General features: G+C 37.6%; 1 protein-coding gene across 1 annotated transcript in view; it reads left to right on the top strand.

Annotated features, from left to right (window-relative positions):
* DOCK4 (dedicator of cytokinesis 4) overlaps positions 1 to 25,134 on the top strand; it is a 218,055-nt gene that overhangs the window by 186,999 nt on the left and 5,922 nt on the right. The window contains exons 36-51 of the mRNA XM_088529928.1: positions 1,558 to 1,651; positions 5,247 to 5,395; positions 6,483 to 6,569; positions 8,248 to 8,352; positions 9,702 to 9,843; positions 10,461 to 10,627; positions 11,961 to 12,047; positions 13,100 to 13,276; positions 16,536 to 16,619; positions 18,925 to 19,044; positions 19,346 to 19,467; positions 19,735 to 19,855; positions 20,363 to 20,444; positions 20,676 to 20,785; positions 21,999 to 22,166; positions 23,986 to 24,058. Of these exons, the coding sequence (XP_088386054.1) occupies positions 1,558 to 1,651; positions 5,247 to 5,395; positions 6,483 to 6,569; positions 8,248 to 8,352; positions 9,702 to 9,843; positions 10,461 to 10,627; positions 11,961 to 12,047; positions 13,100 to 13,276; positions 16,536 to 16,619; positions 18,925 to 19,044; positions 19,346 to 19,467; positions 19,735 to 19,855; positions 20,363 to 20,444; positions 20,676 to 20,785; positions 21,999 to 22,166; positions 23,986 to 24,058 (1,888 nt within the window). The remainder of the gene's footprint in view (positions 1 to 1,557; positions 1,652 to 5,246; positions 5,396 to 6,482; positions 6,570 to 8,247; positions 8,353 to 9,701; positions 9,844 to 10,460; positions 10,628 to 11,960; positions 12,048 to 13,099; positions 13,277 to 16,535; positions 16,620 to 18,924; positions 19,045 to 19,345; positions 19,468 to 19,734; positions 19,856 to 20,362; positions 20,445 to 20,675; positions 20,786 to 21,998; positions 22,167 to 23,985; positions 24,059 to 25,134) is intronic.

Genomic DNA, 25,134 nt, shown 5'->3' on the forward strand with positions numbered 1-25,134 from the left:
GGCCTTGCTGTGCTCTGCCCTGCAGACCAGTTGGGCTTCGTCAGAACTGAGCTTCAAAGAAGAACCAGCTGGGCTGTCTGCCTTAGCCTTGGGCAGGTGCCAGGGGGAATAGCCGTGAAGCCTCCTTTAGTGCTGCATTTGCCTGTTTCTTTAAGCCTGATTTCCTAGACTTCTGCATTGCAGATTATGCTATTTTCGGACAGGTAAAAATGAACATATATGCAGATATCCTTTCATTTTCTTCTCTAAATAGAAGCAGCAGTTCCTCGTGTATGCACTGTGGGAGGAAAACAGAAATTCTTGGATTACAAAGGCATATGGTGGCCTAAAGGGGCCACCATACAGAGCTGTTACAGAGCTATTGATATAGTCGTTTAAGTCAATTATAAAAATACTGTTTCTGGTAAGGTGTAACGTTTCTAATTTTATGTTTTTATTATGATGCTTTCATAATGCTTCTCTCAGTCTTCTTCCTGTTGATAACTCACGATTTAGGAAACAGTGGCAGGGATTAAGAATGCTTTCTGAAAGAGGAAACGTTCTGGCTATTTGCCTGAAGACCTAGATATTAAATGACCTGTATTATACAACATAAACAAGTTGTTAATTGCTAAGGAAGAACAGTGCTTGTGTTTCCTGTACATTTCTATGACCCAAAGCAGGGTATCTCTGAAAGATAGCATTGCCAGCTGGAGGACTAGCTGTATGGCCATCCTGAGCATGACAACATTTGACAGCACTACAGAGTTCTATTCCTCTGCCTGTAACTTCTTCATACTTCAGCTTAAGGCCTGCAAATACATAGTGAATGTTTTGAACGAAAAGTGTTAATGTTGCATCCAGTTTTTAATTAATACAAAGACCATTAGCAGTTACACATCCAGAAATCTTTAACCCCTTTTAGAAATTTTGTTCTGTAGCCTTGGATATGATTTTAGAATGCAAATTATATATATCTCAGTCATGGCATGCAAAATTTATGCATCAATTACTACTTTTATGAGAATCAATTAGGGCTGAAGAAATCATATCTTTCATTCAGAAATCATTCAGATTTATGCTGTTTGCGATGCTGAATAGTTCTTTGTAATGCTGCCAAAGTCCTTCTGGTGTTTTGCTATGACAGAAGAAAGAATAAGCATACCATTCAGTAGACATTTTGTTAAAACATGAACTCAAAAGTCAGATTTTAAGACAATACAGAAGATGTCAATTGGCCTCAGTAAGGCCAGGGAGCACAATTTTTGGATGGCGAAGGAGATACAAAAAAAGACCGGCCTGGTTTTAGTTCTGTCAGGTTCTCCCACTTACATCCCATGGAAAATTTTTTTAAAAAAAAAAAAAAAAAAAAGGAAAGACAAGAACATTCAGGAGAGCACGTTGCCTGGTCTACAGAAAATTGAATGTGGCTATCATTGAAATTCCTTGGAATGCCTTGGTACATGTGAAGCTTTCAAATACATATATGTATTTTTACAATGGTATATTTAATGTATTGTATAATCGTTATCATAAATTGCCTACTACATTTTATTACTAAATTCAATTTTATTGCAGAACTTTTACAAGACTGAACTGAACAAAGAAGAGATGTATATTCGCTATATTCATAAGCTCTATGACCTGCATTTGAAAGCACAAAACTTTACAGGTAATTGAATGCAATTTATTAAAAGTATATAGAACTATACCGTAATTTATATTCTTTCGCAAAACTGTAACTCTGAGGAGGACATCCAGGCTGAGGCAACAGCTAAATCTCCTTGCTCAGTTTCTCACTCACACTCACTCTCTCCCACTCACCCACCCATCTTCATTTCAGCCCCACTTCTCTACTGCTTGCTCGACCATGCTGAATGTAAATGACTACTACTGCTATAGGCTGGCAATAAGGCTGGCATATGGTCACCCAGGAAGAATGAAGTTTAAAGGAAGCTCTTAAGTCAGCTCGGGAGTGTCTGAGCCCACATACCTTTTTGCAGTGCTGACGGTTAACTGCTTGGTGCGCTTCCTCTCCGTAGCTGTTTCAGAACCTAAACTTTTATGTTTAAATAAAAAGAAAAGAAAGATCCTTATTATGATGAGACACAGACCCTGAAAGTCTTAACCAATATAGCACTTTGATGTCTTTTTGAATCATGGCATACCACATTTGCAGTCAAATACTACTTCACCGTTATCTAGTACTACTTGGTGTATTATTGCTTAAAGAAGCAAAAAGATGCTAATGTGCATGTCTTTTGTTCATCCAGCATGGGGTGAGCTTCTTTTGGGTAACTGCATGCTATCAAGAATTGCTAAAGTGTATAAAAGTCACTGTCTGTTTAAATTAAACAAACTGTGGTTGCGAAAATGTTTAACTTACCTTGTAATACCTCCATCCTTTCCCCTGTGAGTACAAAAGCAACTGCATGTGTTCAGAATCCCTTCAACATACCTTCCTTCTTGGAAGTGGATCTGTTAACTAGTGCACAGTAGTAGCTAGGCTTATGGTAGATAATGCCCACAAGGAATTTCCTTATACCCTGCTTTTTCTAAAGTACAATAGAAAAATCCTGTGCTTGAAATTCCCACATTTCTCTTTGCTGTCCATGGATGTCAACTCTAAACTAGAGAAATCCAGAGAAAGAATTTTCATTTCCTCATATGATCTGTCTTTAGTGAATCACACGGGTTTTAGTATCAGTATCTGTCACAGCTGGTTTTTGTGATAGGAATAGTAAACTTTCCTGATTTTATTTAATAGTTCTTTCTAACTTTCTGAGCGATGCTGAGCTCTCTTTCCACACTGGCTGCTAATATGACTTAGTTTATCTTTCAGCATTGATGAGAACCTTAGTTTTAAATCTTCTATTACTATTCATTCTGATTTTAAACACTTGCTCAAAATGTTATCTCCAGGGTATTGTTTCCCAAGTATTTATTAGTAACATGTGTGATTTTTCCATTCTTTGCCATGACAGATCCTATGACTTACATTTTTTTGCCATGAGAGCCTTAAAGACAGATTGGCCCCCACCCATGGCAAAAGAATAGAGACAGCCTTTCTGCTAGAAAACAGATTCATATACTCGCTTCTCTTGCCTTATCAATATTACTGTTTTGTCAGTGATAACAGAACAAACTTTCAGAAAATTGACGAATATCAAGTAACTGGTGATAGGAAAAAAAATTGTTACCTTACCAGCATTCCTGCATGGTGTAGCTCTATTTCATGAACTATATTGGTTCAACCTAGGGACAAAGCCAGCTTGCCCTTAAAATAATTTTATTTTCTCTCTTTTCATGGTATGATTTACCAGACTGCTTCTAATAATTCTCTGGTGAAAAATGGGCTGCTTTTGCAATATAAAACCTAGCTTCCCATCTTTCTTCACCCAGCACTCAGTTACAGCTATGAATTTTACCTCCCCTGAGGATGAAACATAGTCCTTATATACTAGTTCCCTGTGCATGTTCTCAGTTACCTGCAGGTTGCAAGGAGAATATTTCTGTTACACAATCTTGGGAGTGCCTGTTTTTTTGAATCTTTCTATATAAATTGAATTTCCCACATCACATGACAACTTTATTTCTCTCCTAATGTTCTTTTGATGCATAACCAATAGTTGCTTCTCCTAGCCCTGTCGTTATGTTATTTATTACATTGGCTACTGCTGGGTAGAGAGATCTTTTGTCCGCTCTGCCGTTCTTGTTTTATATACATTTCATATACTTTTATGACAACCTTAAATATAAGAAATAACAAAGAAAATGTCAGGAAAATCTGCTAGATCTACAGGCTTGAATGATTTAACTCAATGAAAGAAATACCGATGTGCAAACATGCAGATTTTGAATCTAAAATTGTAGCTTGAAGCGATGACATTATCCAGTCAGAGTCTGAAAATTATGTGATGCTAACCTTCAGATTATCTGCACAACTTCAACTTCTCCCCTTTGCACGTGTATATCATAGTGCAGGGTTTCATTATGTGAGCTGATTGTGTTTTTTCTCATTTGGCCCTCGGATAGTGCTGTGCTCACCAGCTGAGCAGTCATTCTGGGTATTTCTCCTTTATATCATGTAGTCCCTTGTCTTTATGTCTCCCATGAGTCTAACCCTTCTGATTGAGAGTTGCATAATATTCATCTTCGTGTCTCCACCAAAGGCATGCAGAGATTTGATTTGAAGTATTTTTTTGAAATAACTTTATTTGCTGTGAGCTCATTTTGCACCCTGCTTAGCATTTTATAGCATTCTGTGTTCAGAGCACATTCTCCACAAACTTCGGCTGAAGCAGTAATTTTTCATCCACAGGTTTTTAAACTGGACACATAAAAAGTGTCTTTTACACTTGACAGTTTGAAAAACCTCTGTACTCTGGTTTAACGCAACGGACTTAGAGGAACTCACATGGCAGAGTGAGGAGCGGAATATTGTTATCTAGGGGAAAATTCAGCATGAAAGCTCCATTACAACATTATACTTATCTTCTGCTTTATGTGCAACCTCCAAAGCCTTCAATAAAATAAGCCGAGTAGGCAACTTCTTCCAACACAACACATCTCCAGAGCATGGCCCATCCTTAGCACTGAATCATGCAGTGTCCTGTGAGCAGAGAAACAGTCTGTGGTCACTTAACTTGCAAGACCATAAAATGCAGCCGCGCCGTGAGCCAGCTTGAGCTGTCACAACTGGTATTAATTCTGGTATTCCTTCACTGGCTGATGATTGACTTTACAGCTGAGAAGTTCCTCTAATGTTAGTTTTATTGTACAATTTTGGAGGAATTTTTAAATTAAGTTAAAAAAAATATGTAACTGGATAATTCTTACCAAATGTGATCTAAGGATTACTGCAGTGTTCTCTTACTGGTCACCCGCGGTAGGTTTGATTCCTTGTGTACTTGTCAGTTATTTTCTATAGTAGAAGAATGTGAGGGCTCAGTTGTAAGGGATTTATTTCACTTCTGGAAAGAGTGGGATCTATTAAGCACAGACACAACTCTATTTCACTGCCATCCCTAAACAATTTTGCACTGTGTCCTCTAGTCCCTTCTATCCTCTTTCTCTATTTCTTTAATGATGTTCCTCATATTCTGGAAATTCCATCCAAAAACAGATCTACCATTTCTATTTTATACTGGAAGTAAAACCTAATAAAAAGGTGCATCTCTTCATGAGTATTCGCGTTTCTACTTACTGTATTTGGCAGTTTTATTTGTTTCATGGTCATGTGCCCCGTGCCACAACTTGCCTTGCAGAGGCTGCCTACACGCTGTTGCTCTACGACGAGCTGTTGGAATGGTCCGATCGGCCTCTGAGGGAATTCCTGAACTATCCCATGCAGACGGAGTGGCAGCGTAAGGAGTATCTCCATCTGACCATCATTCAAAATTTTGACAGGGGAAAGGTAAAGCAGTATTGTCAACTCTACCGTGACTCTGAGTAATTTTAGGACAGTGGCGTGGCTTTCTTTTTCCTTTGCTAGGGCAGTGTTTGTCACTGCCTGATTAAGCAGTTACTTAAGTACTTAGCGACCGAAGTCACTACCTACTGCTTACCACCTAAGTAGTAGGTGCTTTCTAATCCCCTCTTTTTGTCCTACAAATATCGTACACTTATATCTGAGAATAATTTGCACTTACGTAGCAATTCTCTTTGTACATGTCAAAACACTAGACAAAAGATAGCACAATTTCTCCCAGCTTTAATGGTGATGAAAATTATATAAGGAAAGAAACTTATTGAATTCACAAAGTTGACTGAGTGGGGGATAAAATTCAGGTACCTTATGAGGATTATATCTATATCTGTTAAATTACATTGTATCTTTTGGCAACTGAAGTATCTTTAAAAAGGATGTGTTTTTTTTTGCTAGGGGAAAAGGGGTATCATGTTTACAGGAGTTCTTTGTCCTCTCTAAGAAAAATAATTCTGATTTAAGCTGGAATAATTATCTCGTAGTCTAAAATTTTATACGTCCTTTGCCAATAAACAAGCGATTCATTCCAATTTTGTGTAGCTGAGTCATATATGCCTTATAAATGTAATGAAACTGATGTTATCATTAGTTTTGTCAGAAACTGCCTTATAGATTTTAAATTGTGTGGTACAATAAAATATTTTCCAATCAGAATGTTTCTATGAAAACCGAGGTTATGTTAAGAATACATTTTAAAGGTAAAGTTCGTACTCTGTTGAATCTATCTTGTATGTTGTATCAAAGGAGACGTGCATCATCATCCTTGTAGTAACTACCTTGCAGTGATAGTCCTATTTTGTGAGAATCATTTATTAGGTCTCTAAATGTATTTTTGATCCTTCAGGGTACGCATCAGTATTAATCAGCAGCTATCAATGTGTTTAGTGGACAGTATGGTTAAGTATTTTCAGGTACTGCAAATGTTTTGTCAGTGTAGAAAGAACAGACTTTAGATCATGAATTCCTGAACAGTTGCTGTGAACTTACTGAACACCTTTTACTGACTTGCTTGCAGTGTTGGGAAAACGGCATTATTTTATGCAGGAAAATTGCTGAACAATATGAGGGCTACTATGACTACAGAAACCTCAGCAAGATGAGGGTAATGTACCTGAGTGCTTTGTCATCATTCAGACGTTCCAAACTTGCCTTTTTTTTTTTTTTTAATCTGGATTCTGAAATATTACTTAGAAAAATAAGTTTTAGTCCTTAGATTTGGTTTTTCCACCCTTTCTTTTACTTGTATTTGTTTCCTGTAACAAAGGTTATAAAAACAGTCCGAGCTTTTTGAAGAAAAATAGAAAATGGTATTGCTATGTTTGTCCTGTACAGTACCCCTTCTGTGTGCATGCACATGCACAAGAATTTTGTGTCTGAGTTCACTTTCTTTTATTTCTCTGGTTTATCCAGGAAACATGCTCTGCACAATCCTTTCCTAGGAGCAGTGACGTGCTTTTGCAATTATAATTGCATTTATGTAGACAATTACATTGCAATTATAATTGTGAAGAAACAATTTGCAAACAAACAAAGCATGACTTTATGAGTCTTTGTTCTCTTCATTACATGAAAATGCGTTCTATTTAAAATCATCTAACAAAACCAAACATTTTCTGACACTGTCTTCTTTCTCTGTCATTTTTAGAGCTCTAAGCATTGCTGCTTTATTTCTTCCTCCTGTTATTGTATTTCAAAGAGAATCCAACCTTCTCTTGTGTTTGCCTCTATTTGATGGATTCAGTTTTATATATTACAACTGCCTTTAGTTTATTTTATTTTTCCTGCATGGAGGATGTTTGCTGTGGATACTGGCTGATCTATACTTAATCCAGAGCTGCTTAACAGCATGATGCAAAGTTCTCAGCACAGGCTACAGGGAGCAGTACTCCCTGTCAGTGATCTGCTTACTCCGGGTATATTTAGATCTCTCAGTCAATATAAGCACAAGTAAACTGACTGTTGGCCTGTGAATAAGAAAAGAGAATTTGCTTATACATGCTTAATTAATTGTACTTAACGTATTATATGTTTGAAGTAGTAAATATCTTTCTACTAGTAACATGCCACTGCTGTTAATCTGTTTTACAAAGGAAATGTGTGGAAAAGCAAAAGGGAAGGGGAGGATTTCTCATTGCAATTTAAATGTATCACTACTACCATTAGTACAAAAATGCTAACAAAGAATGTTTTGCTGAAAATTTATCACTACAAAAAGGGGACTTTGACTTTTACTTTGTGTCAGTGTTTTAAGTGAAATAAACGCAGGATGTACTGAAGAAAAATAACTTTCACATAATCACTATTGTGGGATTTCTAAAGGCACTTGAACAAATTAGACACTTCTATTCATTGGCGTCTTATGAGATCTGAATATGCAGCTCTCTCTGGATATGGTTCCATCAAAGTCTGGCTTTGCTTACTAAACTATGATATTTCTGCCACGTATTTGAATGATTAGCAGATTATTGGGTCATCTGTTTCAAGTTGCGTCTGGTGTTTTTACTTCTTCCATTTATCATTAAAGAACTATGCTTATTGTCATTAATCTTTCGCCCTGCTAATGTAAGTGTTTCATAGTTAAAGTTCCTTTATAAATACTTGTGAGTTTTAAAGTCAGTAGTAGGTATGAATGTTTATTCTGAACTACTAGAGACTTGTGCTTCTTACTGGTACTCAGATTCACTGCAGTTGCAGTGGTGTGGAGCAATGTCCCTTTCTGTAACAGCTTAAAGTAAAAATAAGTTTTGAAATTATTTGCATTTCTTCTCAATCTTACCCAGATGATGGAAGCCTCTTTGTATGATAAAATTATGGATCAACAGCGTTTGGAACCAGAGTTCTTCAGAGTTGGATTTTATGGGAAAAAGTTTCCATTTTTTTTGAGAGTGAGTGATTTGAATCTAAACATATTGGAATAATTTTGCACTTCACATTATCATTTGTTATCATTCTACCTACTTGAGAATTTGATTATACCATATACAAGCTCTTCTCAGATGAGACATGGGAAATTTATTGTGGTAACTAATCAAATCTAGTTCTGTTTTCAGGGTGGAGGAGAAAGTGGCTTTCCTGAATAATGGAGGAATAATGGAGAAAAAGGTGTAGACTTCATAAACATAAGATTCATGTTAGTCCTGGAAATGCTGCACCTACACCAAACCACCATCTTTCAGTGGTAGCTTGTTCCCCTTGTCCTGTTTTGTTTCTGCTGGTGGCTGCTCAGAAGACAGTTGTCCCTTTAGCAATAGGACAGGCAGAAATTCAAGCAAATAAGGTTCCCAAGTTTTAAAAACTGTTTAAAAACAGTTTAAAAATCAACACGCAGAGTTTCATCAATTGTCAGTGTACTTAATACTTTTAAAAATAATTTTTAAAAAGTGATTGGAAAATGTTGACTAGAAATAATTTCATATTTAGGATCCTAAAAAATTGTCAGCTGATGCAATAAAAGTGTTAGATAAAGTCTACACAGTAGTGCACTATTTAGCAACCTCTAAGTGTTTCACTATTTATGCCTCAGGAAATATATATGCACTTTCCTAGTAGGTTCATAGTACATAGCACTCCTAATGAACAGTTATGTCTGCAGCACAAAGATCCCCCCAAAACTTACTGAATATGACTAATTTTTTTCTTTTTTTCTGTGGAAGGCAACTTATTATTCTTTTAAAGAACTTACCTGTGTTTGCTACAGAAGCAGTGCCACTTTTGCAGAAGGAAGCTTTCAAAATGTACTTTGTAGTTGTGTAACAGGAGAGTTGCAGGTGATTTCTTAGAGCAGTTCCCATGAAAGTCCAGGTGCGCAGAGGGCAATGCTGCTTCTCTCTGTTGTTAAGATACTCTAAGGACAACTGCTGTTTCTTTCTAAACCTGCTTCAGAAAGAAGGCATCAGTAATGGCTTTTTAGAATTTTCTAAAATATATACATTTAACTATTTTTTGAAATGATTGGTTGTTTTTTCTCTTCATATTTTTATTAAAGAAAAGCATAACCATTTGATTTTTCCAGCGATTTTTGAATGAAATATATTTCAAATGATAGAATTTCCTTTTTCTTCTAACTGACCTTTTTTTCTTTTTTTAGATTTCTTTTCATCCTTGCCTTTTTTCTTACTTTTTCCCTTTAATGAGAATTACTCAGAAAGTCTTCATTTAAGTGCATGCCTTTGAATCTAATTAATGACCCCCAATTATTTTCACATAACTTGCTCTCTCTTTTTTTCCCCCCCAGAATAAGGAGTTTGTTTGCCGAGGACATGACTACGAGAGGCTGGAGGCCTTCCAGCAGCGCATGTTGAATGAGTTCCCACACGCCATTGCTATGCAACATGCTAATCAGCCCGACGAGACCATCTTTCAGGCAGAAGCACAATGTATCCACATAATCACAAAGCCCAGCTCTGTGGTTGCCTTTCCTGCTTCAGAAAGCCTAGGTTCTGAAAGCCTGGTACTGTAGCCAGTATCACTCACAATGTGCCGCCGTTGGAATACGTGGTAGGGCAGAATTTCCCCATCATTTGTCCCAGACACTCAGTTTGGTTTGGATTTTTTTGTATGTAATTGTTTTATTTAAAAATTCCCTGATAGATTATTAAGATTCTTACTTTAAACAAAATTACTTGCAGAACTATGACAGCTATGATAATAGTGTGTCAGATCAATTACAATATTTCGAATTCCTAAAATATAATATAATGTTAGTGTAACGTTCTTACTGCTAAAGTATATTTCATTCAATCTTTTATTTCATGTATAATCCCATTGAAATAGTTTTTTTCAAAAATAAATATAATTTTTTCAACCAAACAGTACAAAGAAATCCTAGCTCATCAAAAAATCTGTTTCCCAGTTTCCTTTCCTGAGCTATTAATAGTTTAGGAGATTTTAATGATGGATTCCTTTTAAAGAGGTTTTTATTCTGCCATGCCTCAGGAGTGTGTATGCTTTGCTAGTTTGAATGAGGTGGGTAGCCTTAACTCTTTACATGTAGATTTGCAGATTTATGCAGTGACACCAATTCCTGAAAACCAGGAAGTCCTGCAGAGAGATGGCATTCCAGATAACATCAAGAGCTTCTACAAAGTGAATCATATTTGGAGATTCCGATACGACAGGCCATTTCACAAAGGCACCAAGGACAAGGAGAATGAGTTCAAGGTAAAGTCACCACACGCTTTCCTAAACTGCTGGACTTAAGGGCTTATTTGTAACTTCACTTACAGTTGTGTTATTTAGCTAGGTAGAGTATAACAAATTTGTGACAAATAGGCCAGGCTTAACTATTTTACTTCTCATTGTAATTAAAGTAGTAAGGAAAATACACAGGAGACAGGAAAGCCTTTTCCTATGGAAATAGGAGATGTACATGCTAGTTTTTGCATCGACTGTCTATAGAAGGAAGAAGAGCTTAGAGAGAGCAGAAGAGCCTTCAGAAAAGTTGCTAAAGTGGCTGACACAGAACTGCTGAGGAAGTAACATGGGGTGTAGATACAATAGTCCAAGATTATCTCTCCCTAGAGTGAGGGAGAGGCGGTTTTGACTGAACTACAGCATACTGTTCTGTTGCTGTGGCATCCAGACCACAAGTTGCTTCTGACCTTGGACTTGCTCTCAGAGTAAAGCAGTAATTCCTCCCTAGTGCATAAATGACTTACATTTCTCCTAATAAAACTGAAAATTCATCTTACACTTTTAATGTATAGTTCTAATTCTGATACACTACATACATGCATGCAGATAATCAAAGATATTTCTTCATTGACCACTTACAGTTTGAAAGACCTGTTATATATCCTGGTATTCAGACACATGAAGTTAATTATCCCATAGATACTATTATTATAAAGCAAAAGATAAATATAACAAATTAGCTTAATTAAATCACTACTGTCCCCCAATTAAAGCTTTATAAGATCTAAAATGCGTATTGAGTGAAACTTTATTCTGACTTAAAGTAATGTTGGTATATTTTTACAGACCTCTTGCTAGTGCAGTGTTTGATATTATTACATTTAAGTATCACATCAGACGTTCATTTTGGAGTGTCAAAATACCTTCACACTGGAGAGCTGGTCTCTTGCTGCCCTTAAACTGCTCCTCTGCTTCTTAACTCCCTATTCTCTATTATTATCTTCAGATGCAAATAAGAAAAGCTGATTTAGTTGCGAGTGACTTCTGGAGATGAGGGGACAATATATAGTATAGAATAATACCACATTAAAAAGGACAGCAGAAATGGCAAAAATTAAAGCTTAGTAGTAAGTAAGTCCTAGAAAGTAAGGGCGAAAAAATGAATGTCTTCTAGGATAGACATTTTAGTAGCTATTTGGATTTTTTTTGTATGTGTGCTGTTAGTTAAATAAAGACATTCACAAAGAAATCTGGGAATAATTAAGAAAATTATACAGATAAATTAAGATATCAGCAAGCACTTAGTCCTCTCCTTCTAAAAGAGAAATTTGGAAAAAAAAATATTTTTTTTGTATTATAGAGTCTGTGGGTGGAGAGAACTACCTTGATCTTGGTGCAGAGTTTACCGGGAATATCTCGTTGGTTTGAAGTGGAGAAACGTGAAGTAGTGAGTATAAGATCTTTGAAATGAATTGATTGCAATAAGCATTGCGTTTTGATTTGCTTCCTTTTCCATGTTATCCGAGAAAGACTAAGATTTATTACCCCTACCTAGTTTCTTTGAGCAGATTTTTAAACTGGCTACCTCTAGGCTATTTACAAAACATTTTGAGTTATCTAATTTCTGTTAACTAGAAAAAAAACATGATCAAGTAGACACCATTATGATTCATATAAACAGCTGAAGATAAAAAGTTAAGAACCATAATGTGCAGTCAGAATGCGGCCAAAGGCAACACTTACTGCCAACAACTCGCTTTCTTAAAACTTAAGAACTCTAACATTTAATACTTAGAACATAGAGGTATTCTAAATTTAACATAGATTTCAGTATTCTCAATAAGGAAGCCCTCTCCAAGCTTGGCTACTATAATAAGCTCCGTGTGGGAATCTGTGTGTTTGCCTGGAGCTCTGCTGGTTCCCTGCATGGGCCGAGAGAGAGCAGCCCACGCGGAGCTTGCCGGAGTGGGGCCCAACACAGCAATCTGCTGCTGACACGTTGTAATTTTTCCCTGTTCCTTTTTGTTACTTCCTTAGAAAGCTCTTGAATACTTCTGAAATGCTCTCTGAGGAGCATTCCTATCTAGTGAGCTCTTAATAATTGGTCAAGTTTTGAGCCCAGTAATACAACATACGTAGCTATTCTGCTTCCTGACAGAACTGTAGTAGTGTTCTGCTATAGAGTATTCTATAGTCTGCTATAGAGTAATCTGCTACAGAGGCTGAGCAATCTCTTGAGGTCAGATAATTCAAAAGGAAAGGGACGTTATTTCTTTTGCTCTCTGATTATATGATAAGACTAATCAGATTATGTGACAAAATCTGTTCCCTGATGTTTTAGAGTGTAGCCCAAGTGAAAAACCATTTTCTGCCCTAATATTTTAGAACCTAGGATAACTTACTTTCTTTTTAAAAAAAATCAATAAAACTGCCTTTAATAAATCTTGTAATTTAACTGAAGATTAAACATGTTTGCAATGCTCCTTACTCCCCTTTCAGGTAGAAATGAGTCCTCTTGAGAATGCTATTGAAGTCTTAGAAAATAAGAACCAGCAGCTGAGGACACTGATTAGTCAATGTCAAACTCGACAGATGCAAAATATTAACCCTCTCACAATGTGTCTAAATGGAGTAATTGATGCAGCAGTTAATGGTGGAGTTGCTAGATACCAAGAGGTAAGAAATTTATTTAGAATACATTTATTAAAATCTATTTTAAAGTCTCTGATTCTTTCTTTGTACAGAACATGCTATGTGAATTGAGGACACGCTACTACATCAGTAATATTCTTAATGATACATTATTTCCTTTACTGCAGTATTGTGTGAGGTCATGTTAAATATGTTTATTATTAAAGCTGTTCTGCCACAGATTTTATAATAAGATTACTCAAATGAGAAGCGTATCGACGTATTGACAGTTTCCTTTACCTTTATTGGACAGTGATTTATTTTTTTTCTGTGAAATCTTACAACAATATAATTACAATTATCTTTATTTTCCCCTCCCTGCCTCCTTTTTATTTTAACATTTCTTCAGTTTCTTTTTAGGCCAGAAGATTGCTCTGGCTAAGCAGCCATTTCCTATTGTGCGCTGACATTCTAGGAGATTTAATTCTTAACACAATTAATTCTTAACACAAAGGGGTTATCTCATAGAATCATTCTTATAAATCTTCTTTTTGTTTCTTTCTTCTCCAAGATTTTTGAGTAAAGCTGTTTGCTGGAAAAGTCTAGCGAGAATTAATGTGTATAATTAAGAAATATCTAGTCTTCCATCCCCAATGCTAAGCTTGTGCTGAAAAGTTATTGCTGATTATTGTAATCTTTGAATCACTCTAAAAATAGCTTGCATATTTGGGGTGCTCTGTTTCCACAAAGTAATTTTGATACAGTAAAAAGAGGAGTATTTTTTTTGCTAGCCCAGCTTGCTGTCCTTGAGCCTGGTTGTTGCTTTTCCATTGAAATTTAAGTGAAGTTGAATAAAGTTGTGTCCAATGTCTCAAAGGTAAAATTCATTGCAAGATTCAGCATTTGCTCTACAGTGTTAAATTTGATAGAACTTCATCTAAATTAAACTACAGACCATCAGGTATGCTGTGGTAGTGGGGTCTCTGTCGGCCATGCAGCAGCAATATGAAAGCTGTGGGACATGGGCCGAGCTCTGACGTGTTTGATGCTTCCCGGCTGCCTTTACACGAGAGCAGCAAAGCGGCTTTGCAGGAGGGTGCCCCAAAGGCCTCCCCGGAGCAGCGTGGTCAGGTCAGAGCTGGCTCTGCTGGAGTTACCCACGTCTCAGTGTGCTCGGGCCTCTGCTCTTCACGAGTGAATCAAAGGTTGTTGCGCGCTCCTCTCATTCTGCTGCTCTCTGCTGCAATTCTGGATCTCTCTTTAAAGTTCTTTTATTTCCCTCCTGTTCCTTTTGCTTTTGTGTGTTTTTGTCTAGAAACATTTATGTCCTGTTCTGTGTTGTAAGCATCAAATTCATACCAATAGCTGTGAGTTACCTTTTTTTATTTTATTTTTTTTCTATTTCAGCTTCATTCTCTTCGCATGTCCTCTTTTCAGTCTCCTGAAATAGAGAGTTTTATTATCTCCTTTCTTATCTCCTTTCTTCCTGCCATGTGTTCCTTTTCTCTGCAAGTGCTTCTCTTTACCCCTCTGTTTCACTTGCTTTAGCCTTCTGTCCCGTACAAAGCTGAGAACTCCATCAGCTTGTGCTCTGAGGTAAGCATGACCATGTCTCTAGTGATACCCTCCTTCCCTTCCCATAGCTTCTCAACTTGAGGTGTAATACTCAGCAAACACATTTTTTGGCCAGCTACTGCCTTCGTGAGTCCCTCCTTTTTTTTTCCTTTTATTTTTTCTTCTTTTTTTCCCCCTCCTCCTGCTTGGATAAAAAGCAATCATCTCCAGCTATCCATCCCTTTTGCTGATATTGCAGGTGCTACTGCAGCTGTGTCTTCCTCAGGTTTCAGTACAAGAGCAGATCCCAAGACCTAGAGACATGATGGTTATCATGCAGTACCTATATGTATGCTAAAAATGCTAATAGGTTGAGCCAATGACTTTATCTGAACACTGCTGGAAAATCAGGAATCATTCTTTGTGCCCATGAGCACCCCTCACGCTGTCATTTCTGCTATAGAATATACTTCTTTCAGCATTTTTACATCTCTGAGTCATATTATAGATCTGTATAATTCTCAGCTGAAAACTACTGGTGTGCCGCATGCTTGGTACTGAAAGAACACTAAGCTTGTAGAGGAAAATACCACCAGTTGGAGAAATTCGGGATTTTAGCGAAATATCAGAGGGCTCCTTCTTAGTGTTTGAACATGAAGTCTTGTAAGTCTATTGATCTAAACTAGATGAAATATTAGACTAGATGAAATAAGTGTTTTTCACTGCAGAGTTGGAAGCTGAATCATGATATACTTATCTCCAGATCCCCTCCTACCTCTTATTTACAAGTGATTACGTGTGGCAAAGATTTAGCAGGTGAAGATGGATGAAGGATCTTGTAAGAGGTGTTTGAGAGAAACACTAAGGCAAGTGGAAAGCACAGCACAAAGTAACCGGTGTTACCCCTTCAGCTGTATGGGTGTAAAACGATGTCTAAGTACAAGTAGCTGTCTACAAGAGAACTCTTGTGACAAATGCAGTCTGAGAAAGTTTGGAGTTTTCTTCACAAAATCAAGTCAAGAAATGCTGTAAATGTTCTTGCATGGTAAGATAGATGCCATGGTAAGAAAGATGTGGCCATGAACAAAAAGGGGATTGCTGTATCCAGGCCATTGCTGGAGGGTAAAATGCCCCAGGATGTTATGGCTGATACAATTTGAGCATTGGAGACAGGATGGAAAGACAAGTGTGCTCATGGACACTCCTGGGATGTATGGCTTTTTGAAAGCAATGTCATTAAGAATTATTTAAAACATCGTTTATGTTAACAGTGAGTAAGAAAATACTGTTATACTTCTAATACATTAGCTTAAAATTCCACATAGTTCTTAAGATGTCCTTGTATCCAGTATAAACTAAAGGATAATGGAGCGTCTAACAGGAAAAGGCAGGAAAAATCTAGCTCTGTATAATTATTGAAACGCCTGCACTACAGTTAACGGAGAAGAGGTTTTTCATTCAGGTGACCTTTGAGTTCTTTCGTCTCTGATTTGCAAGTTTCCAGATTGGATTCAGGATCTGTCCTGAATGTTAAACTATTGGCGAATTCCTCTTCAAGAATGGTTCCACTTTAGTTGCCTGTACTCTCCAACAGGGTGGAGGTGAATAATTAATTTTTACATGTTTTAATATCTTCTGCTGCAATAGAAAGTAGTAGGTGCTTTTGTTTTGAAAATAGCATTTTAAAAATGGTGTGATATATTTTAATTCACTTTATGTGATTTATATAATGTTATTGTTTCCTGCATAGGCATTCTTTATCAAAGAGTACATCTTGAACCATCCAGAGGATGGAGAGAAGATCACGCGCTTGAGGGAGCTGATGCTTGAGCAGGTAGAGTCAGGGAAAAAAAAGACCGAGTAGGTGCCCTGATCACCTGTCCTAGCTCTGGCTGACGTGGCTCAAAATAAAACACAAAACCTGAAAGGATAATTCCCCAGTGGTCTTCACTCTGCCAGATAGGTGATAACTTCCTATGTAAGCTGGAAACCTGCTTATGTTCTACATGTTCCTTTTCATCATAGTTGATGGTAACTTCAAACTGATATAAATTGATCAGGAGGCAAGGTTTTGACAACTACTTGTACAGCATATTTTACCAGCTACTGTAAAATATACATTTTTTTTTCCAAAATGTTTAGCATAATTTAAAACAAACAAACAAACAAAAAAAACCCCCAAAACATATCTTAATGCAGTAGAAAAAATTTTAATGCCTACATATACCAGCAACTATTGTTAAAAATTAAGTGAAGAACAGTTGTGTTCTATGCTTTATATGATTTTTGTGTTTTTATTTTTTTCTGTTTACCATAGTCATAACATTTTGAACATTTCCTGTAGAATTTGCTAAATAAAATGGAAATGAAAAATAAATGAACTGCATAGATTTTGATGGATCTAAGTGAAATATAGGTCCTAGGAATGTTTTTATTGCAGTACAACCAATATATTTTTATTTGGTTTTGATTTTCCTGTGTTTCACCAAAACTAAATATAAAAGGGTCTCCAAGGATTGGTTTGGTTAAGTAACAAGCTAAATGACTAAATTGAAAGTAGTCAGCTGAGGGTAAAAGACTCCTTCAAACCAAGTATTTTCTAAGTGAAATTAAAGGAGAATATTTTGAATTTTACTTCGGGAAAACTCAAAGTGGAAGGTTTTCCTCCCCTCCACCTGGAAAATGTCAGGCCACAGAGAAAAGAACAATGTCATTCAGTCACAGGGCAGGGGCTACACAAGAGAATGGGAAGAACACAACAACTCAAATCAACAGCAGCTCAAAAGGAAGCAGAGATTACTGATGATGCAACCAGAAATATGATTGTTTACATCTAGGTCTACCAGCACCAGTTCTCAAGTGTCTGCATTTGGAAATGATGAAATAACTTATTTTGACCAAATAGGTGTGCTGAAATATTTCAGCATTTATTAAAAGACATTTACCTGCCTTTGTTCTATGCAGCGTGCTGAAATTTCAAACCCTACACTATCTACTAGGTACTGTGGTTAGAATATTGTTTTTTGGCAAGGTAAAATTCGATTTTTCATCAGTGTTGTGATAGCTTTTGGTCAGATCAGCTGAAGGGACAGATCACCTGCAAGTTTAAATCATAATGGGTTCACTGATTTCTTTCATTTATATAATGTGTGGTAGCCTACACCTTAGTTGCAGTTTTTCAAGCTATAGCTCATCACACTAATACTTGCAATTTAAAAATGGAATTAGTAACTTTCCATAATAAAATTTGAATTGCAAGCAATATCAGCTAAACTGTCTGGTGCACACAGATGATGGAATAGAAAGTGCAAAACATTCAAAAGGGTCAGGATCAGCGTGTGGATGCAAACACTTATCTAAAGGCAGTGATGGTGTGCAGATGTATGCCCACTGAGAATCTGATTCAAAATATCAGCTACATGTTCTCATCCAAAGATATTACAACACAGTGCAACTATTTTGTTTTTAAATTCAGCTTTATCTGACTCATCACTTAACCAATTCAGTATTTTAAGCGTGGATGACCAAATTTGTGCAGGATCTGATTTTTAGCAAATGAAAAGTTTCAGCGATGTTATTCTGAACAGCAATGAACAGCAGAATTTCAGCGGTGGTATTCTGTTATTCTATTGGGCCTAACAATGAGGATACACATAAAATCACCACTTTATGAAGTCACTATAGACTCGAAATACAACAGGGAACAATGGACATCATTGGAAATACATTCCAAGGTCTCTGGCACATGTGTATTGTACTCATATTTTATGTTTTATGTAATTTATGTTTTCATAGAAAAATCAGGGCTTAGAACTGCTAGTTAGTACAGTTAGCATGTAGCCAGATTTCTACTACATGGTCCATAATGGTTTCTATGTTAGAGCTGAATTGAAATACGCTATATCCTTCAGAAAGTCAAATAGTAGAAAGGGGAAAAGCTTAATCCTTGCCTGTGTCATTGGTTTTAGTCTTAGGCCTAGTTTGTTCACAAATCTTTCAGGCATTTAAATGGTGGTTTTAATATCTATGGGATTTTTTTTGATTAATGCCATAATTATTAATTGGTGAAACTGAGAATGAAACTATGAAGAGAACAAATCACATATTTTTCCCTGTCTTTTCTCCTGTCTTGTGTGTAGGCTCAGATTCTAGAATTTGGCCTCGCAGTGCATGAGAAGTTTGTGCCTCAGGATATGAGGCCGTTGCACAAAAAACTAGTGGATCAGTTCTTCGTGATGAAGTCAAGTTTGGGAATACAGGTACGTGAGCAGGTGCACTGATGGGCTGGGAGACCGTTTCTGCGGCCAAGGCGGTTATTTTCCCTACGCAGCAAACAGTGACATCTTTTGGTTGTTTGTCCACATTACGTCTTGGTGGTGTTAGAGTATCACAAAGCATCATCAGGGAAGTATCATCAGTCTAAAAATTGTTATTTTTTTAAACTTAAGGTGAACCTGGTTTAAAACGCAGATACACCTATTCAACTGGGCATGTAGGTCTCACAAAGGGCTTAATGATGTTATGTTCATTTTAACTAATCTTCTTTTAACCGTTTGCCAGGAATTTTCCGCCTGTGTACAAGCCAGCCCCATTCATTTCCCAAATGGAAGCCCTCGCGTATGCCGAAATTCAGTACCTGTTTCTATGAGCCCTGATGGTGCCAGGGTAATACCTCGACGCAGGCAAGTTAAATTGCTAGAAATTGATAGGTTTTGTCACTTGTGGAAGATGACCCCAAAGTTATGGTTGTGTGTGTGCTTGCTGCTGAGCCTGAACTGTCTTCAGGCATGAGTAAATGATACATATAATCAGTTCCTCCTCCCTCCATTTAAAAATTCAAATTAAATTATGGAGTTTATTAAACATGCTGTTTTCTTGCCATACCTGATTAATAAATCATGACTGGCAACTGCCATGAGCTATTTTCTGTTTCATTATTCCTATGGCAGTCCCTTGAGCTACCCCGCTGTCAATCGGTATTCATCCTCCTCGCTGTCCTCCCAAGCCTCTGCTGAAGTCAGCAATATCACCGGGCAATCGGAAAGCTCTGACGAAGTTTTTAACATGCAGGTACAAATTATTGTTCTTCACTTAAAACAAGCTAAAATGAGTGTTTATTACAAAGCTTGTTGCTAAGTTAATACTTCTGTTCATTATTCCAGTTAGAATTCTAAAAGCTCCTGCTGACTAGGAGTTCACCTCCCTCCTTTCCTTACAAAGAAAAGCTTTCTTCGTAACTCGTTCTTCCAAACTGAGACTGTGAATTTATGACCAAAGTAATAAGCAATGCAATTTGGTGCAACATCATCACCATATTTAGCCTTTTTTTTTCCAGTTGTCACAGTTGTGATGTAATCATTTTAATATATTAATTATATTCCTGTTTATTTGATGTTATACTTAGTCTTTATGTGTAGATATATTAAGGCTTCTTATACTAATATGCTACTTTGCGATACAAACATATTAGTCTAACAAATTGCGAGTTCTTTGTTTTAGTGAAGCACATGGTAGAAATCTAAGTTTTCCAAACTGGTATGTGTGATGTGGTAACAGCAGCATCTCTTCTGTGTGCAGCCTAGTCCGTCTACCTCAAGTTTGAGTTCTACTCACTCTGCTTCACCCAATGTGACCAGCTCTGCTCCATCCAGTGCCAGAGGTCAGTGCTTGTCCTCTCTGATAAACCAGATTAAATGCTGCTTGAAAGTTCATTCAGAGCTGAATCTCTAAATTTCTGCACACTATTACTGGTACAACATCAAATTCAACTGATTGAGGAATGTGATAGATACATTGACAGTAGACAATGTTTGCTATAAACTTCCTTACGCAACTGAAATGTCTGAATTTCACTGCATAAATTTAATTACCCGCTACACTTCTCTTGCAGCCTCGCCTCTGTTGTCTGACAAACACAAGCATTCCCGAGAAAACTCCTGCCTGTCCCCCAGGGAGAGGCCCTGCAGTGCCATCTACCCAACTCCTTCCGAAGCCTCGCAGGTAGGAAGCTTGCAGGGGGAACTCTTAAATCCAGTAGTTAATGGAAAGGAGCTTGTTGAACTCTGAGCAGACTCAGTGTTTTCTCACTGCTGTTAATTTTGGCTTGGTGTGCCTTGAAACATTCAATACTGCACATACTGTCAGGGAAAAAAGGAAAGGTGATAAGCATGTTTAAGGGAAATACCTATTGATAAGTACCTTGTCTGTTAAATATTTGACAACCACAGAAAGGAACATGAAAAGAATGCACAGAACTTTAAATATATCACATTTCTGCTTGCTTTGTCTAAGTTATAACCTAGTTTTGATACATATTCATTGAAGTGTTTGATATTTATTCATTGAAGTGACGGACACAGAAGGCCTATCATGTAGTCGTCTTGCCTGAAATATTAGTCTGGAAGATGGGAAAGCTGCCATTGCAGTGGTTGTGCATGTTCACCTGTAACTTCCCGTGAAACGTCTAAGTCTAGCCACTGTCAGTTAGTAATGCAAGCCACGTGGCAATTCCTGTTTTACAATGTGATTTCAGAAGAAGGAAGACTGATGTTTTTGTCACCCTGGAGGAAAGAATAGGAGTTGAATTCTTGCCCTAAAAGTACCGTTGCATAAGTCCATGTATAAAATCTCTATCCTTTGAATTATTTGAAATGCAAAATGAGTTTGATGAGGCTGACAGTTTTGAATCCTAACTTCATCTCTTCTTTCTAATGGGCCTACTTTTCTGCAGTGCTTTCCTGTAACATAACTGCTGTTTCAGTCCATTTCATCATGCAGAGTAGCTCTTGTTGAAGCAGAGAGAGACAAACACAAGTAGTACTGGTAGGGCCCTCTTTTCAACACCAACTCTCATTTTCACCAGACGTTTGGCCTCTGATAACATACCGCTTAGTAATTCAGGATCCTTTGTTTTAGAAACAATTTGTTGCTTTCTCTTTAAAGGTATTTCTGTCTCATGTTTCTTCAGTTATTGAGTTGATTCTTGATTTATTTTTTTCTTCTTTTCTGTATAAGTTCTCATGCCTGAGGGCTTAGGAACTAATATTAAAGGCCTGACTGTAACAGCAGTTCTTAGGAACTACTTACTGATATGGGGCACTTTCTCAGTGGTAGGAGAGCCAAACCAGCATAGAAGAAAGACCAGGAGATGTTCATTATAAAAAGCGGTTTTACAGCTTGCCGCAAAGAAAAATTGTCCCATTTTTGCTCCCAGACTGCAAACTCTTGCTTTGCCAAGTGGAATGCGACTTCTCTCCCCCACTCTACCAGAGATCCCATAAGGGAGGCTGAGGAGCCCGTAGGCCCAGTCTCCGGTCTCTCAGAGACTCGCCTGGCAGCAAAATCTCCCAATCTGTCTCTACCCTCAGTGTCCCAAGAGAGGGTAAGTAGAAAATTAACTTTCTCCTACAAAGTAGTATGTTTCAAAAGTGAGAAGGTTTGGCGATTTCTTTTTGCCTCATAACCATAAACGAGGATAAATCTTTCCAGGGAAATACAGAATTTCCTCCTGAGGTGCTCTGTTCCCTGGCAGCAAGGATGGTGATCAAAGGGTTCTCTGCCTGATGAGCAAGAGAGAAGAAAACAAACAAACAAAAAATGTCCTCTGGAGAATAGTAAGGTAGTAAGGAAATATCTTAGAGATACCTGCAACTCACTGGAATTTAGGTGCTCAAACTGTTCTTTGCTCTTTCTATTTTTATTCTAAAAAGAGTTAACTTTCACAATCTGGCTGGAGCTCCATACAGTGCTAATGAGGAAAGGGCACTCATTTCTGAATGTCTTTGTGATGGCGTAATGAATGAATGTTTCACAATTGTTTTCAACCTGGAAGCCTGAGCTGCAGAGGGAATTCCTGCACTTCAAGTCCCAATCAAGTCCTTTCAGGCCATAGCTACCTCATTTAAAGAAGTTTGAAGGGCTGCGTAGAACCCAGACCACAGCACTGCTGCACCTGGTCCCCTCTTTGAAATTGCTGCTCAAGGTTATATGTGTACAGCTGCATTTGGACAACAACATCTTTTTGTGCTTGCTTTTTGATCTCTGTCTGAGCAATTGTGCCGTGTCTCTCTAGCTCTTTCCCATACGCGGAGGATGAATGGCTGTTGTTGTTGACTGGCTAAAAAGCCTCATTAGTTTTTGCTCCATTCTTTTTCCTAATTGAGTTTTTTGGCTTTCACAACTTTAGAGGTTTCTGCTCCTCATTGAACATTCTGTGATTGTTCTTCCATCTGGCTCTATATTTCTTTGTTTCAGTATGTCTTCATTTCTCTGTATTTCATGCAACTCCTGCATCTTTATCTCCACCATTCTGAGTAGCTTTCTCAGTCACCGCTCTTTACCTTCACAACAAAAAAACAGACTTCAGTCAAACAGTGGTTTTAAACTTGCCAACTATCACCCAGTACGCTGCTGTTCGCTATACTGTGAACTTTTGATCCAGACCAGGCATGAGCATGTGATTGTATTTTCTAACACATCAGCATGTACGTACTGTTTACACCAACCTTGTTTTATGGTAAATCCAGGAGAACAGGTGTTACCTGATGCAGTGTGACTGTAGGACAGCGCAGACAGGCAAATGTAGTGTTGCTTAAAGTCAGCCAAGGCATTGCCCTACCAGATGTTTTTGAGTCAAGTTGAATTGGCCAAGTGTTTATTCCTCATTTTAACTTGGGGTAGACACATGTTAGGTCCACGACAGATGCCCTTTAATTAGGGTCCTCACCCTGTGTTTATCTTCTAAGGCTACTGCCAAGAACAGTCAGAGCTGAGAAAAATACAAATTTTCTAAGGTAACAGCTGTAACTTGATATTATCAAAAGTTACATATTGCACAAATTCTGATTCTACAGGGAAGTTTTTGCAAATCTCTCCCTTGCTCAGCACTCCATCAAGTCAGCCCAGTCAAATTTTACTCAAGAAATGGGCATTATTTTATCATTCAGGGAGCAGTTGCCAGGATTCAGTATATAATAATCTTCCCAATAATTCCAGGATGTACAGTTTTCAGAAAATTAGTCTACTTACCATTTATATATGGATATTTCATTAAAATATTTGTTTTCAGGTGAGGTTTATCACTACCTCAGATTAGATGTGCGGGAGGAGGGCAGGGTGGTTAATAACAAAAATGTAACAGTTTTCTCAAAGGCCCCTGAAAACTGTAGTCATGCATAAGCCCTACTGTTTTCGATTCCCAGAGAATGCTGTTTAATCACATTGGAGATGGTGCCCTGCCACGAAGCGATTCCAACTTGTCTGGCCCTGACAAGGGTAAGTAGAAATGCTGCACTTTACCAGCCTTCAAATCAATGAAAACATAATTCATGTGTGATGTTATTGGAAAACGCCAAGCCCAAAGTACTTCTCATCTCTAAGTTTTAAAAGACTTCACCAGGAAGGGAGGACAGAAAGGAGTACCCGCTCGAATGAGGCAGCCGTTCAAAATGGTCCAGTTTGCAGGAAGCCTCTGGGTGACCCCCGGAGCAGCGGGTGGCAGCCGCTGCCTGTGGGAAGGATCCCCTCGCTGTCTGCCTCAGGAGAGAGGAGGACTCGGGAAGGGAGATGAACCCTGGAGATGATAAACTTTGGGAGATTTGGCGGGGAAGAACGCTAACGAAATCAGTAGAGCCTGGAAGTTTAGTACCTTCAGTTCCTCTTTAGACAGACAAACTGTCATACTTTTGGTTGCCCTTCAGAAGATTTCTTTTTTCCCCTCAGACTAGATGGAAACGTATTAATTTTCCTTAAAATATACTGGTTATAATTTTACAAATGGGAAAATCCATTATTGTTGGCACAACTGTTGCTTCAGACCAGTAACGTTTTCCACTCCGCTCCTTTCATTATGTGCTACCCTGTGTTGCAACCTGGATAAAGGATATGATGAAACTGATCTATTGAAACAAACATTTCAAGAACAAAAAATATAAAATATATATCTATTTGCTTTCAAGTTTTGTTGGAAACTCAAGCGTGGGATTTTTCACATGGCTGAGAAACACTTGAAATAATTTAACATGTAAGTGTCAAAACTTTTCCACTGGTCAATGCAGCCAAGAACATTAGAGAACAGTTAAAATAAAATAGTCCCTTCTGGGAGCTTAAGCATCGGAAGAACTGAGTGCTTGCATAGCTTAAAAAAAAAATTGTCTTGTCAAAGATTCAGGAATTTGTAGGACTTACGCCTGGTGCCAAATCATTTGTAGGATGAGGGTAAAACCACACTGCTAGGTGACAGACTAGAGTAAAAAGCAAACACTATTTAGCATATTTTGGCAATTAAAAGGCAAAGTGATCTACTATAAAATAGAATTGGTACTTGGTGTGCTATTCATGAAGTCAAATAA

The sequence above is a fragment of the Tinamus guttatus genome, unplaced genomic scaffold (genome assembly GCF_059628265.1).
Source record: "Tinamus guttatus ecotype Peru unplaced genomic scaffold, ASM5962826v1 Tinamus_guttatus_pri_ptg000355l, whole genome shotgun sequence".
NCBI classification, from domain to species: Eukaryota; Metazoa; Chordata; class Aves; order Tinamiformes; family Tinamidae; genus Tinamus; species Tinamus guttatus.